The sequence below is a fragment of the Homalodisca vitripennis genome, chromosome 4, assembly GCF_021130785.1.
Source record: "Homalodisca vitripennis isolate AUS2020 chromosome 4, UT_GWSS_2.1, whole genome shotgun sequence".
NCBI classification, from domain to species: domain Eukaryota; kingdom Metazoa; phylum Arthropoda; class Insecta; order Hemiptera; family Cicadellidae; genus Homalodisca; species Homalodisca vitripennis.
In genome coordinates, this window is record NC_060210.1 from 170,588,924 (window position 1) to 170,606,634 (window position 17,711).

Sequence of the window (17,711 nt, forward strand, 5' to 3'; positions counted from 1 at the left end):
ATAGCTTTGAAGGATAATGTGTATTATGCTTTAATGACATGACTTTTTAAAGGTTTAGTATGACATATCATTCTCCAAAATTTAGCAGCTCCACAATCTTGAAACCATACAGATTATAATAGTTAAGCACATAGGTGGTTAAATTTTGCATGGATATGATGTTCGTATCCAGTTTAAAAAATAATTAAATTCTACAGTTTTGAATTATTTAATTACAAAAATAGAGGGCAAGGCAATTACCCTGCTTACTTAGGTTATAAATCTCAATAACCTAATATTGAAATTAGTTATGGTTCTCTGAAACCTACTGAGTTTCTGAAGTAATAACTAACCTTCTGAGGACCAGATATTATTTGTTGTGTATATGTAAGATAAGCCAAACTAAATTATGTATTTTAGCTACATGAGCAAAATATGTTTTAATGTGTTCTTACAAACACACCTCACAATATGTACTCTGATATATATATAATCCATTTATGTTTCAATTTGAATATTCAACAAATAAATATCTTCTTTTGGTAAGAAAATCCTATCTACTTTATTGCATGCATATTAAAATTAAATTATATTTTTTAAATGTTACAAAACTATTAAAAATACTTATCAAAAACTAGCAGTTGCCCGCGGCTTCGCACGCAATTTCCCGTTGAAAAACAGTACACTATATTCACTTATTCTTTTTCTATCACATTCTAAACATTGCTGAGATAATTGATAGTCGTTCCATCGTGAGCCTCTTGGGCGTATTATGAAGGTATGTACCATATTCCTGCCTCTATCTAGCTGTTACCCACGGCTTCGCACGCAAATCTTAAGAACCGAAGTCCTTATATTACTTAGTAAATTTTTTTTTTTTTACTATAATAAATTTTAGATTAAATTAGTTATATCTCCGATGCCACGATTGAGCTTGCTTTGTTGTCTCGATCGAGAGAATATGTACACACGGAGTTTTGAGAACCATACTTCTGTCAAAAAAAAACAACTAAGGTTGATTTTATAACATTCTTTATATTTGTAGCCAACGTAAGATAGTAATTATGATATCTGCATTACTCTTCTGATCAAGCATGAGCATGGTTTATATTAAATAAATATTGCAGTTAAAGGTGAATTTTTACGTCAAATTTGAATTGTATTATCTGGATAGTAAAGTCTATGTTTAACAGTGATTGCAAAAACAGTTTAAACAAAATTTGTCGTTTCTCTTAAGCTTACTCTATGCTTTAAAACTATAAGTGTAATATATGTTTACAAAGAACAGCTGATTAAAAATTTGAAAAGACGTTAACATATGTTTGCTGCAATGCATTTCTTATGGGTATTTCTGTAACCAGTGGGGCGGAATCCTGAATCGGGAAAGGGAAAGGGATGGGCATAGCTTATAAACCTTCTCCGTGGAAAAATACATATACGTACAAATTTTCATCATGATCGGTCCAATAGTTCACGATTCCATAAAGGACAAACATACAAACATTCATTTTTATATATATAGAAGATATGCAAACTTGTAGTATTTATATTTCATATAAATAAATAATGATTGTAAACAACTATATATATTTAATTTTTACATCTGTGATATTTGTATTTAATATTAATTTAACCCTTATAAACAATTAAAGTTATTATAATCGTGTATGGCAACACTTTAACCCACTTTTTTCTACTGATACATATTAAATATTAAGGACACTTCGAAATGGTATATTAACTATCTTTAGTCATGAAAATCTCGATACTCTAAAGGCAGATGTGACTTAATTTCAAAGACCTAACCAAGCAAAGATGGAAATAATACAGGCTCTAGAAAGGTAAACAACGACACTAAACTGTTGTTAAATATACTTCGTAGTTAATTTGTATATAGTGTCTAAAGTTTCTGTACAAAATTATTCTTCAGGCTTAGATAAAAATATTATATAATACACATAAATGAGTTTTTATATAGATTCCCTTGATTTGTTATTTACTATGAATGGACTTGAATGATTTAATGTATTCTAAAACTGTGCTGTGCAAACACAACTTGTTAAACGTGTGTGTGTTATTATCATTTTCACATTTTCCTTATTGTTTTTTTTTTTCACTAAAAACTCAGTCATCTGTTTTTGAACATAATATTTGATTTCGTTTTTTGTAGGTATGTGGCAACAATGAAAAATACTAACAGCTGTTTAAACAAAACCTTAAATTTCATTAACATAAGCAAACAATTTTGTAACTTTTAACTCTTCTTGAGCCATAAACTAAAGTTGGTTACATAATCTTGTAACTGTTGTATTTCTGTCAGAATTATAACTTATGTCCTGTAAAAAAATCCAATCCATTATCTGTTTTTGTATTTCTCCAAAACTACTTAATAAACATTTTTCTTAATAGACTTTTAACATTTTATATAATTACTTACCATAGTGTGATTTTTCTTGTTTTTCTTTCTTGGCGGTCTTCCTGATCTTTCTGAAAACCACATATATTAATAGTATAAAGTTTGAAAAATTTTTTTGTTTCCAAGTTACTAGCCACATGTCAGGGATAGAGGGAGATCTACATTACCGTTGGTCATAGGTAACGGATTTTTGTTACATTGCTAATAAATGCAACTTTAATAATATTATCACTAGAATGTGGGCTGTAGGATATTATTTTTAATTAAAATGATATAATCTGTGGATGCAAATACTAAAAACATGGATAAAAATATACATGCATATGTTGCGTGGTAAAGAAACAAATCTTTTGGTTTTTAAGATTTTACGTGTTATGAGGGATTAATGTATACAACAATATTATAGTTACATGTTATGTTTGAATGGATGAGATGAAACAAAAGAATACTAGTTGGTGTTTTTCTGTGGTAGATCGGCTAATTTGGTCCAATACCATTAAGGGTGAGAATTGGACCAGTAAAGAGTTAATCTGAAATGTTGCTAACATTTATACTTCATCAGATAAGTCCATTTATAAATGGTAAAGGCCTCCGACTTCAGGTCAAAATGTTTCAAAAGAAACAATGAAATCTTTGAAGCAGCTTCAACCAACTGCCTAGAAATTTTCATGGCATCTGCTACTTTACAAATACTCGCTATCGAATCTATTTAACAATTTTTAATCAGGACTCAGAATTACTTGTTAAGAAAATCACACTAAAGAAGCAAAATATTATGTAAATCAACACTACACAAAAAGTTGTGTTTAACTCCTGCCAGTGAGTGTGTGGGAACTTTTTTCTTGTGTTTCAGTTTTTTGTTCAGTGGATTATGTTATGGAATAGAAGTTGATAAAACAGATACTTGTACTTTTGCTCTTCTTTGTGGTTGGTCAAATAAATCTTGTTGACAGTTCCATAATGGTTGTACTATTTTTTCCTCATCCAAGTCAAACTGACATAATAATATGTATTATTACTGAGACACAGTTGATCTGAATGTCAAAAAATATACAAAATACTTATTGAAACTTTTTGTAGAATATGTCTATTTTAATATGCTAGCTCTTATAAACCTTTTTAGGACTAACATATATTCTATCATCTGTTCTTCTGGTACTACCATGCTAGATTTACTCTACCATACTAGTAATACTTTTGCTCTATATTACTTGTGTTGGCCCTATGCCAAGGTATTTGAAGGGTTGTTTGTTTTATATTGTTGTTTTTGTTCACTTGTCTCCCTAATTGTTAAGAGATTCACAAACACCATTATCCTCGTAGTGACATAGTTTGCTGTTGAGTTTGTTTTATATTGTTGTTTTTGTTCACTTGTCTCCCTAATTGTTAAGAGATTCACAAACACCATTATCCTCGTAGTGACATAGTTTGCTGTTGAGTTTGTTTTATATTGTTGTTTTTGTTCACTTGTCTCCCTAATTGTTAAGAGATTCACAAACACCATTATCCTCGTAGTGACATAGTTTGCTGTTGAGTTTGTTTCATAATGTTATGTTACATTAATTGTATTACATTCACAGTGTAAGTAGAGTTTTATTAAGGAAAACAGTGCAGATCACTGTATATTAAAGTATATTAACAACTATTGTACATTTTTCTCAATATTTTAAAAAAGTTAACTAAAAAAAGAACAGAATGAGGATAAGGTTTTTGTAAGAGGAACAATTGCATCAGTCATATGCGGGTGTAACTGAAAACAAAAATAAAAGATTCACCTCTTTGCCATATCATTGATGTAAGGTTCACACTCTGTGTTCTGAGAAAACCAAATCACCCTTCAGGTGATGATGCACAATAAGATGTTGAAGTCTTCAACATTTAACTTTAGAAAAGTCTCCTGAGATTTAGCATGCAAACCATTAACACTTCACTCAACTTATTTCTAGAGTGTCAATGTAACACAGAGATAATCTTTTTACAGATAATAAAACCCTGCTATATCTACTTTTGGGCTCCGTACAGTTCAACATATGAAAAACTAACATTCACCGTTCTTGCTGTATTATTCACCGTAGTACGTAATTCTCATAATATGTATTATTACTGAGACACAGTTGATTTGAATGTAAAAAATATACAAAATCCTGTGGAAATTTGCTAGACTCCCATCGTGTACGTCTTCACGTAGTGTATAGAGAACCACCTACCAAGGTGAGTATTAAGGAGTTATAAACCGGGATGCATAATGGGGCTGTAACCAAGAGGATCAGATGTACATGTTAACTAATCTAATTACGACTCAGATCAAGTTTTTATTTAGTGTATATCCAAAACTCAAGGAGAAGAGCTGCGTACATTTTACGAATAAACAGGCAACTTCTGGTTCGAATTTTATTAATTAACAAGTCTTACCTCCTTTCTTACTAAAATAATGGAAATAGTTCTAAATAAACACGAGAGAGATTAGATGCACAGTAAGGCGGTTTAGGCGAAAGCATGGCAGAAGTAAGCGAGTTCAAACAACATTAAACTGAATAATACAATGTGGATAAACTCTCTATCAGAAACAAAATCAATGAGATGTGTGTCCATACCCAAAGAAATTAAGGGGCTACGCATCATCCCTTAACAGTCAAGTCGATTTAAAGATTTTACGTGCTATGAGTTAGATTTGAGGCCGGTGTAAACTGTCCAAAATGAAACAGTCAAAGCTGTTCATAGATCCTCTTGGAGAAAACAATGATGAGATGGCTTTAACTTACAAAAAATCAATACTTCTCTTGGGAATGTTAAGAGACCATGAACTTTGAAACCCTAGACTCTCCGTTATCTTAAAATGTTGACAGAAGTGGATTAGAAAAACTTTTCTTGAGCCATTGTACTCTGTAAAGGTAGCATAATTTCGCTGCAGCTGCAACTTAATGTGGTTTGGTAGTGGAAAACATAAGAATCTTAATCATAGTTCTTGAGTTCCAAACCATATCCTTTTCATAGAATAAAAACTAACCAAATCCCAACAAAAGCCGAGCCTATACATAGGGCTTAGACAGTTGGAAAAACCCAGTTGATTCCTCAATTGAAAATCATATGAGCAGTGGAGTACTCAAGACCACCACTTTTCCTGTTGTCAGTTTTTGATGAGACTGTAGGAGTCCCAAAGTAAACTTTTAGAACATGATTTCACAATGTCTCTATTTTTCCCACACATTTTCTTCAAATTTTTACCATGTTGTGAAGAATAAACTGGGCAAAAATAAGTTAAAAACATAACAATTTACTTTTTTATAGAAATACCTTATTAAAAAATTCTGACTAATAACTGAAGTAATGTACAGATCAATACATTTAGTTATTCTTGCAGGAACAGACTGATCATCAGCACTGGAAGGGTACTTAAGAAAATGATGTAAGGATCTAATGTGAACAATGCATTTATACCCTTACGGAAAAATAATCAATTGTCTCATTCTTCTTTGAATTCCATCCACTATAGTATGAGACATAAAATTGCAAACCTGGTTGTTTATTCCCTTAGGTATGAGATATAGTTTTTAAACTGTGCATGTGTTAAGTTTAGTTCCTTGTGATAACACTACTATAAACACTATTAACTGATTATATTATTATTAATAAATAATAAAGCTGAACTGCTTAAATTAAAACTGAAGGATTGCCATAAACTGAGCCATAGTAATTGTTTTATAGCAAGTGAATAAATTGAGCTATATCATATCCAGTTTTGTAATGTAAAGAATAATTTCTCTCACTAGATAAGGTTTCAAAATATTTCTGTTCCAATTTTACTTTTATATCAATTCGTAACAGCAAAATTCCATCAACTTGTTAGATGACATCTTTTGGTTGTAGTATTAATATTGATGAAACTGAGGTCAGAACTTGATGTTTTAACTGTTACCATTTTACTTTTTATAAAGTATATATCAGAGAGACTGTTTCCAAATTCTTCTTGTGAAGTGAAATTTCAATAAGCTTCACAGAGATGAAAATGTGTAATTAATCTTTTTAGTGCTAAACAACTTATTGCAATATTAGAACAAAGAATTTTTCAGGCATTACCATTATGGGAAAATTCATAAAGAAGTGGTCTCAAATTATTCCTCAACCTCACAATTAGATGAGTTGGTGAACCAATGCAAACGCAAATTGTCACAAATCCCTTCATAACAAATTTATTGAAGTTTCACCGTATTTTATTTAGGCTATTAACCCTTAGAACGCTAAATATAAATTTCTGTACTTCCCCCCAATGTGCTACTATAATCTTTGTTAATTTGTTTTAAATTCTACTTGAATTTACATTTTTTAAGTCATTGTAGGACAAACAAATATAAAATCTTATTTAAAAAAAGGATTTTTATATATTTTATGTCACTAAAACTAAAACTAATTCATTGCAAACACAGATACAATCACTATTTCAAAGAAATAAAACTACTATTATTCACAACATTTCATAGGACAAAGCTTACATGTCGGTCTCAAGAGTAGCACTAGTTGGAATCCTTGTATACGGAAAACCCCGTCAAACGCACCAGTGTACGTACAATCCAATGGTAGTTACAAAAAGCAGTTTCGGATCGATAACAAGAAGCCAAGAACAATTAATGGAGCACAGCTGTTATTTGACGTTCAGTCAACATTTTACTGCATTGTATCACCAGTTTAACAAACTACAATTCATGACAAAAAAAAACAAAAATTTTATTAAGATATTTCCCGTCATACACATTTTGAACATATTTAACCATGTGAGATTTCCCACAGATACACGTGGGTAGAGTTAATCATTGCCAAACACCATTTGTCCACTTAAGATATTTACAGTTATTAATCTTTATATTTTCATACAACACACAATTTAATCTATACTTATTCACCATCAGACAAAGAAATACACATACTAGAAAAAATTCTCCTTTTATTCTACATATATCTTTTTGCTGCTTCATCATTGTATTTGTTGGAAGTATTTGCGTTTATTACTTGCAGCACCTGTTTTCATGCTGGTTTTAAACTTTAATCAACATGATGACGTTTACCAATCTTCAGTTTGTTCTGGTTGATAAAATGGCAGGTCTCAAGTGATGGACTGCATAATAATATTGGTTTTAGTAGTAATCACAGATTTGGGTTTAGTGCAATTTATAGCAACAGGAATGAGGATATCGGTAATACTAACCTTGAAGACACCAACTGTAAACCTTGAAGTGAGTGCTCCAAACAGTTCCATCATTACACCACAATTTTTATTCCTCTTGTTGGTCATGACAAATTACAAAGACAAACACTAATGATAATGGAGTCACACAAAAATGCTATCTGCTTGCCATTTAAAATTTGAGTATTTTTACTTTAAACATAAAAAATGCATTCTTGGACATAAATGTTTATTGCACAAAAGCTTCAACAGATTTCAAGCAGCATAAATCCGCGAAATCTGATGATAGATAGTTTCCAGTTACTGAAGATGAAACAAAACTCTTATGGGAATAAAAATTTTCATGAACATATATGACTTTCCTGACGCTGAAGAATATTTCAAGGAATACCTTGTTTCCTGTTCTCTGCAATGCCTACTGCTTACTTCTGATAAAAAAATTCAACCAATATTTTCTATTAGTGACATATTTGAGAACCAAAGCCATACAGATATTTATATAACTTCGAACCATCTATAAATAATGTATGCATTAAAAATCGTTACAAATCTTAATAAAATTTATTTGTAGATGAAGTCATAATCAGATTTAAAGGACGCTTTTGTTTAAAACCGCATATGCCAAAAAACAAGTATGTGGAGTTAAAACTGGGCTATTCTTAATCATGAATTCGTCATCACTAATGTAACAAAAATTAGGTATTAGTATTAGACTTAGGAAATATGTATTTATGGTCTTCTTTTTCACAGCCTATATTTGTATTTAATTTTAATAATTGATGAAGCTTATTCTTATATATAATAGTTCAATAGCTAATAAAGATATTGATTACTAGTTATTTTTAGGAGGCAAGCATACTTAGTAAAAAAGAGCCTTAGAGTAATGATAGTCTACTAGGAGTACAAATTGTTTTGGATATAGTTAAACCATTCTTTGGAAAGAATCACAAACTTTACCAACTAAATACGTAAAACATTTTTCTTTCTTCAACTTATGTGATATTTTTTTTAAACATGATACTTATTCAGATAGTTACTGGCAAGTAATCATTTTTGCTGGCTGACCGAGTTCAAAGCCTGCCAAAGTACTAAACTTGAAAAGAGTAGTTTCCATGTGTTTGCCTCTAACGTGGAAAGGTTGTAACTGAACAAACAAAATGTTCTGTGTACTGTGTGTGCGGAAATGTTTTTCTCCACAAATGCCAACCCCAATACTGAAATATACATTAAAAATTGTACAGATTTCCCAACAAAAAAATGTCTTTAAATTATGAATTGGTACCCAAAACATAACTAGAATAGACAGGCAAATCAGTACCAAACTGTATTATGGTTTTAGTAGACCACCCAAAACATGGTGAAAATATCTATACCATTTGCAGTATGTAAAGATACTGTAAATTTATGTATTTTGCCAAAAACTCTCAAATAAGCCACAAATATCAAAACATGGCAGTTTTTAACTGCAGTACCAAAAATGAATAAGTCATAAGAAATTCTTTTTCCTGCACACTGTGGAAAACAAAGCCTTTATTGTGGAATAACTTTATAAACATTGATTCACAAATTGGAACATGTATGTCCCTGCAGCTAAAAACAAATGAAAACTAAGTCGGGCCGAGGTATTCCACAGTTACTGGAAGTGAACCGTTTTCTTCAGAAAAAAGTATTTTTTTGGAGTATCATCAGCAAAGACACATAAATATTGCATAATAACAATTAAGTCAAAATCTTGAGTTTCATTTAACAAAATATCAGAATCATAATTTCTAATTCTTCAGGATATAAACATGGTTTCCCTTAAAAAAAAAAAATCAACCATAAATTAGATTTACCTGGTAGTAGGTCTATAGCTTTTATAATACAACAACTAAAGGATTTAATAAGCTTTACAAAGACATATAAAGTGTAAACTTTAATCTGATTTATAACTAATGAAGTAAATAAAGAAACTCACTACAGTTTTTCATAGACGTGTCATGGAAATAAAAGGGTTTTGTTGCCTGGCTACACTGTCAGTAGCTCTCGCCTACTACATTTATACATTATTAACTGTGTATGTTTGTAATTAATTTCCCTCAGCAAGGCTGAGATGTTTCTAGAATTGATGTTAGCAAAGTTTTGATGCAGTTAAAAAAACCACTCAAACAAGAAACAGCTGTTGCCTTTGAACTGTGACTTGTTTGTCACTCCCTACTTGAGCAAGTGTACCTTTAAAGTGATCGTGCTCAGTTATACGTTAACACGTTCAATGCAGGTGCGGTAGATCTACTGCACGGCTGCCTCGCGCCAGGTGCGCACGACGTACATCTACTGCACAGCACCATTGTTTAGTAACCCAGTCAGTGTGCTCTCAGCACTCGTCGTGTATGATTGTCCGTTTTGCCGCTCGTGGGGACATACTTTTCCCGCGTTTTTATGGTTGCCGTTCTCAGTTAGCGTTTTGTGGTTAGTTTTTAGACTACTTTAAATTTTATCGTTTTTGTTGTGTGTTTAGTGTTATTCTTATAATACAATAGACATGGATTTGCCTCCTGGAACTAGTGGAATCCAGAATAGACGTCAGTTTGTGGCGAATAGTGATTCTGATTATGAAGACGACCCTGGTGTCCCTGGTTATGATCCGGACCTCGACAATGAACAATACGATACTGATGAGTCAGAGGTTGAAGACCCAGACTATGACGTAAGACCACCACAATGGAGTCCTCAAACTATAGGTATGAAAGATGTACCGTTTAAAAAAGAGGAAAAGTTTTTAGTCCCTTCGCCTAATGAGATTATCCCAGTCGATTTTTTCTTGTTGCTGGTGGATGTGATTTTTTGGAGGGCATTGTGGCTACTACGAATAGATACGCATTGGAGTTATTCTGTGGACCTACTACAACCCCAGGCTCACGAATCCATAAATGGAAAGACATTACCGTAGAGGATCTCAAATGTTTTATTGGCCTATTGCTGCACATGGGAATATTACAATTACCCCAAATACAAGACTATTGGAAGCTGTTTTCAACGTGCTTCCCCAAATTCACGGCCAGGGACAAATTCATGCTTATTTTGCGATGCATTAATTTTGAAAGGTACCCTAACCCAAACAACAGAGCTTCTAAATTACAGTTTCTAATTGACTACTTCAACAATAAAATGGACTCAATTTATTACCCTCAAAAAAAGTTGTGCATTGACGAGGGAATGGTTTTTATGGAGGGGACGGTTGTACTTTAGGCAATATATAAAAGGGAAACGCCATAAGTACGGCATCAAACTGTACAGTTTGTGTGACCCCCATGGCCTAATACTTCGTTTTTTTATGTATTGCAGAGTTTTAGATGATTACGGTGGTAAGAGACATGCAGCCAACGTTGTATTGAAGCTGATGCAAGGGAAACTCAATTGTGGCCACAGTTTATTTATGGATAACTATTATAATAGTTTTACTCTTGCCTCAAGCCTGCTCCGTAGGAATATATATTGCACTGGAACTCTTCGGCTGGACAGAAAATACATATCTCCTGAAGTCAAATCGGCAACCCTGAAAAAGGGTGAAACCATCGCCCGCTACGCCGAAAGTGTTGTTGTCGCCAAATGGAAAGACAAACGCGTTGTCTCTTACATATCCACTGAGTTTGAAAATGACATGGTGAATTCAATTAATCGAGGTGGTTTGGAGAGACTAAAACCACTACCAATTGTTCAATACAACCATTTTATGAAAGGCGTGGACCACAGTGACCAAATGATGCCATATTATCCTTGCGAAAGGAAAACACTGCGGTGGCACAACAAGATTTTTGTCCACGTAATTCAGATGATGTTAGTGAATGCACACTATCTCCATAACGAAGTTCGCACATCAAGTGGAGAAAACAAAATGCCATTGTATGACTTCCATCTGGAGGTTATTGACAAGCTACTCCCTGACGTCCCCGAGCCTCCTCAACCTCTGAAGTGCCGCAGCGTCCCCATGCACCCTCGCGGATTACAGAAAAAGTGGCTTGTGGAAAGAGAAGTAAACAAAAGAGGTGCAGAGTTTGCTATGCAAATGGCAGAAAGAAATACGTGATGTAGCAGTGTTTAGAATGTGATGGACAGCCTGGGTTGTGTGTCCCACATTGCTTTGACCAATTCCATGACTAATGAAGCGTACCTTACATTAACTTTAGTAAATAATTTATGTACATAGTTTAGTTTATTTATTGACTGTCATATTTATTCAATTGACTTACATGAAAAATATGTGCCTAATATGTATTTTTTAAGGTTTATATGCTATGATCATTGTAAATAATTAGCTATGACTTTGTCAATTGCATTTCTATGGATTGCCTAACGACAATAAAAACCTTGAATCTTGAACCTTGGGGAGGATGGTTGGGTTGTAAATAGTAGTTTTTAGTGTTTTTTATCAATATATTTTTAGTTATACTAAGTGATTTGTTCCCAGTATTATTATAAACAATTGTTAGTGGTCTGTTTTTTAAAAAAACAATAAGGAAAACGGTGCACGCTTCGAAGAGAGACTGGCCCCAGGAGCGTGTGCTGTAGATCTACTGCACATTTTCAAAATGGCGAAATTCGTCTCTTTTGGTGTTTGATGACCTTTCTGTACCAACCCGTGTCAGAACAACTAAATTGGTAAGTGAATACTAATAAAAAAAAATTAGCCTCTAGTAACATACATTACTTAATTTTTAGCAGCGAACGTGTTAATGGATTTTGTTGATAGAGGTACCATTGGAATTATTGTAAAATAGATAATACCTTGTAATTTTTTTTATGACTGATGCAAAACAGGTGATGCAATTCAACTAACAAAATGTTTATTGCTCCTAGCTTGTGCAATAAATGAGTTTATGGATTTCATTGAAAAAAAGTACTGTTGGATTTGGTTTTATTACACATGATATTGTTGCATTGTTTTTAGATGGTCTTTAGTATTTAAGTATTCAAATTTCAAAAAGAATGTAAATAGAGCTTTTTATAGTGAAAAATAAACTCTGACTGAATTTTTACTAAAACCCTTTTTTTAACAAAACAAACCTCTAGTGCTTAACTATTTTTAAAAAATTTTCTTTACAGTACAATATTTGGTTATTACATATGATTTATAGGTTGTTTTAAAAGCTCTTTATGAGTATTGAAACTTCAAAATGAATTTTTCTACCTCAAACCCAATTTTAATTTTGTTTCTGTGGAAATGTCACTTTCTAAAGTGATATAAAATTTCTTGAATTATGTAAAAATGAATTTTACACATTTATTTTGCACAATTCATTTTACCTTCAAAAGAATAAAAAAGGAGGTTATGATGAAAAACAAGACCTTGCGTTTTAGTAAGAATAATCTCTAGTAATTACTATTTTGTTTAAGATATAGTAATTCGTTATTACACATGATTTGAGATTGTATTTAAATGCTCCTTATCATAAAAGTATTGAAATAGTATTTTTATAATAGTTATTTCACCTCAAACTGGATGTTTATTTTGTTTCTATGAAAATGTTGCTGTCTAAAGGGATGTTTTAATTTAAAAAATTATAACAGTTCTGGATGTGACATAGTTTCTGATACACAATTCATTTACCTTTAATAAAAATTAAAAAGTATCTTTTCGTGTCAAAGAAAAAAAATTTTAGGGACATTTTTTTTCTAAAACCTTGAATTTTTGTCCAAAACACTCTGGCACTTTTTGTGTAGTCACATAAAAAATGACACTGACTTTTCAAAATTTTACTGATTCTTTTCACCTCTGGCACTAAATGAAACAACAAACATTAATAATAATTTTCTTTACAAAAAATGGTGGCTAGCAGCTAAACGACACATTTTTTAACCTACAGTTGTAAAAAAACCATAACTAGAAGATTAATAAATATAGAAAAAAATTGTTTTATTACCAACATGTTTAAAAACTAATTGTCTAAAGGAAAAATAAATGTTAAAATTTTTAATCCAAAAATATTTATACAATTAGAAAATGAGATTAAGTTTCATTTTTAAGGCTATGTATGTTTTTTTGCAATTAGAATATAAACTAAACAAAATTTTTTTAAATTACCTTTTTGGGTTTGTTTAGATGTTTAAGTTGGAAAAAAATCACACTTCTAAAATGCTTTCCACTTTACACTTGCCCTATGAATAAAAGTGTACAAAATTACACATGAATGTACAGTACATCAGTGTTAGAATAATTGCTCAAAGTCTGTCTATAAATATATTTGATGCAAAAAATAAAAAATAGCATATATATATATATATATATATATATATATATATATATATATATATATATATAATATACTCCTCAATAAGGTGGTGAAGTGCTAATTATACCGAACTGGTGATGATATGCCAACGGCCGGTCCTGAACGAATAAAAATGACGTTGCAATATCAGTGGTCAGTCCAACAGCTAATAAATCATCGTTGAGAGCTATTAAATTGCAATTACAGTTTATGTTTCCTTCGGTTACTAGTACATTGTGAATTTTGTAGTTATTTATTGGTAACGGATGAGGGTACAACATTAACACACATTTTAAACTAATATATTATTCACTAAATTTAATTAATAGTCAGTAATTCTAATTCTGCTATAAATAGAATTTTGACTCAACTAACCCAAAGCCTATGAGTGGCAAGTTTGGGTATAGAGTTCTTAAAATATTACCGTAAGATACAAAAACTGAAGGAATAGCTAACCAAATTAAGAAATTAGCGTAATTTTGAAAGTAATATTTTATTTCAATTCGTATGATCTACATTTGTGTTCCTACAATGCTGTGTGTTCGTTGCATTCATGCTCAGACGTCAGCTGCTCAAAACCAAACAGACAATCGCTAATTTTTGTGTATCTTACAATTTGAAATGTGTAATTCCTCTATAAAATTATGTATGTTATATTTTAATTTTTTTTTTTAATCATAGAGGCGATTTAAACATTACAAATTTAGAATGTTTTATAAGTAAATTTATTCTTTTGGAGATAAATAGCCTATATTTTTGAATCTTAAAATTGGTTATTTCTCTGAATTTCTGAAAATCTTTATTAAAATAGATCATTACTTTGAGATACTTGGATTGCTTTTTATCACCAAGGGTTTAAGAATGAGAGAAATTGCTTTCGTGAAGATTTTATTTTAATCTAACATAGGTTAAAAACGAGCTATTAGGATTAAACATTTGAGAATCAATTTTTTAAACATTCAGAATCGGACAAGAGAATTCAGTATTCGACTATCACTACATTATGACTTTTGTTGAGTAACTTCAAAAATTCCATATATTACTCCATTATCAAAGTCCTTAAAAAGATTGTACGTATTCACAATCCAAGTACGGGAACGAATTGAAACTCTTTTTTATAGTTTTTAGAGCAGTTTGGCAGCAGCATTTAAGATGGACCGAAAAGTTTGGTTTGGCTTAATACAGTAAAAAGAATTGACATTTGTCTTTTACCAAAATGTAGACAAAATACCCTTACTATTTAAAATTAAAGTAGTAACTAGGAATGTTTGACCTAGCTTTCATCAATATTATCAAATGGTAACTGGTAACCAAGTTATATCTATGTCATTAAATAAGATTCAAGTTTTATACAATATTAAAATAATAAGGTAATAATATAAAAAATACTATTAATTAGGCTATGATCATAACAGACATATATGAATAAAAATTATAAAATGGTATCAATGTGTAAACGTCTAAACCTGATTAAATGATTTGAAAAACAAAATTAAAATAATCAATGATATGTTCATAATATTTTGTTAACTGCCTTCAGACGATAAATTAAAAAAGAATATAAACACACACAGCCATGATAATTTACAGTTAGATAGCTGTGCGACAAATAAACACAATCTAACAATTGCAGAGAATTTCTTATTCAATTTATTTTTAATTTCAAGGTGTTGTGAACAGTTTTACATATTTTTTTAGCAGTTATCAATCATTTAACTTTAGGAACTATGTAAATTTACTATACTTTCTACTCTACATTCAATTATCAAAACAAAATCTCTGATACTAATGAACAACCAATAAAAAGGAGAACATTATTATTATCAATCCCAACTCATCGTCTTTGAAATGCTCTCCCTGATGACTTATAAAAGCACTTAGGGTCATACTCACTTCAGGCGAGGGTCAATGACTAGTTGATGGAGGGCCTGTGGGGGTGATAAATAATGGTACTTGTGGTGTGCATGTGGTCAGGCAGTGTGTAAGAGTGGGTAATGCGTTTTTTCTTCTTTTGTGCGCACCCTTAAGTTTTTGCTGTTTATTTTAATACAAAAAGTTTTATGTTAAGTTTATTTATTTTGTAACTTCTCACGAGTTTAATAGTTTATTAATATTTATAATATGTCTATTATTTATACTGAATGTATTTAATTTTGGCAACTTTCATATAATATGAGGTCGAGTGGTATAGAGGGCTTGATAGTCCTAATAATAATAAAGGCATTTTTTATTTCATTTCACAAAGTGTAGAAGGCTGTGGCTCAAATTATTTGTTCATAAGATTGTATCATATCTTCAATACAATTCATAATGTGGCGAGAAGTAAGGGAAAGACAAACAAGGTCTAATCCATTACAGTATTAGAGTCAAACTCAAATTAAGTTAAGCGCAGTGGATGAGTTGACGATGATACCATACTACATATTGTTGCAATCAATATTTAATATTGATACCATACTACATATTGTTGCAATCAATATGTAGTATTGATACCATACTACATATTGTTGCAATCAATATGTAGTATTGATACCATACTACATATTGTTGTAATCAATATGTAGTATTGATACCATACTACACATTGTTGCAAACATGTAATGTAAACGTGATCAGTAAACTAATAAAAAAGTTGTAATATTAAACCAATTTAAGACTTGGCTATAGTAAAATGTCCTTGACATTTTCATCATAAATATAATGTTAGGTCTTATGTAATTTTACGCCCTTACTTCTTAGTGTTATAGCAGATGTCTCATTTTAAAGTTATCATTAATCCAAAACCTTTTTTAATGTTTTTGTAAAGTTACATTTTGAATGATTAAACGATGAAGCACAACAAAGTATATAAGATTTGTTTCTGAATAACCCACAAAAATATATAACCCATAACCAATTTGGATGCATATTTATATCTTTAATATAAGATATGTACCACAATTTTAAAACTAAAAATAAGGGTTTAAAATTACATGAGGTTTAACATTGTTCTTATGGGGACGAAAAAAACTAATTCATTTTACACAGCTGGCTATTAAGAAGGCGCACTACCCCTTGACAACCTTCGGTTTAGTCCCATATATAACCAATGTTAATTTCAAACAGTCGTACTGACTTTATTTTTAATGGGTTACACACAATTGTTGCATTGTTATAATTATTTTCTTTATTAATTATTTATTTAAATTGAAAATACAAAATTTGTTTATTGCATTCCCTTTATATGAACATATGCCTCTAAATACTTATTGTTTTGTTAAATTATCTTGATTGGTTATATAGGACTTAACACACGGTCGTCGAGGTCACTGTGCCTGCTTAAGATCATAATCAGAGATGAATGGAATTAGTTTGTGTGTGTATAACAATATATTATATGCCAAAGAACATGACACGAAGGAAATAAATGCAAAAACAAAAATGCAGGGACGTAATGTAGTAAACAAGTTAAATATACAGACGAAAACAATATTAATGAATTGTAAAGATTTAAGATTTTTTTATACATAGCTTGATATCTTCTGAGATTTACAAACAGCACAGATGTACTCTCCTGCCAGCTGTTTGTAAAATGAACACATAAACAGTGATAAAGTATATCTATAATTAAAGTAAAACTTTCAAAAATATGTTTGATATTACCAGAAATATAAGATTCCATGCACACCACTTTTTAAGAATATAATATTGGCCTACCTTTCAATTCTTCTCCCATCTGAGGTAATTTAACAAACCAAACTGTTTAACCCTATTAAACATCAATTGAGCAACAAATATTACCGAAATGCTGAGCTTAGAAAGAGTTAAGAGAATACTGTCAGCGGAGGTGATTGATAGAGACACAATTTCATATGGCCCAAGTGCAGAATGTGTGACTGAGGTATAGAAA

The 17,711-nt window shown here is 31.1% G+C and overlaps 1 protein-coding gene across 3 annotated transcripts in view; it reads right to left on the minus strand.

Annotated features, from left to right (window-relative positions):
* The window catches only part of LOC124360602 (bromodomain-containing protein 3-like), a 129,526-nt gene that overhangs the window by 38,727 nt on the left and 73,088 nt on the right, over positions 1-17,711 (minus strand). For all 3 annotated transcript variants that reach the window (XM_046814350.1, XM_046814349.1, XM_046814348.1), the window contains one exon: positions 2,417-2,466. In XM_046814350.1, the coding sequence (XP_046670306.1) occupies positions 2,417-2,466 (50 nt within the window). The remainder of the gene's footprint in view (positions 1-2,416; positions 2,467-17,711) is intronic.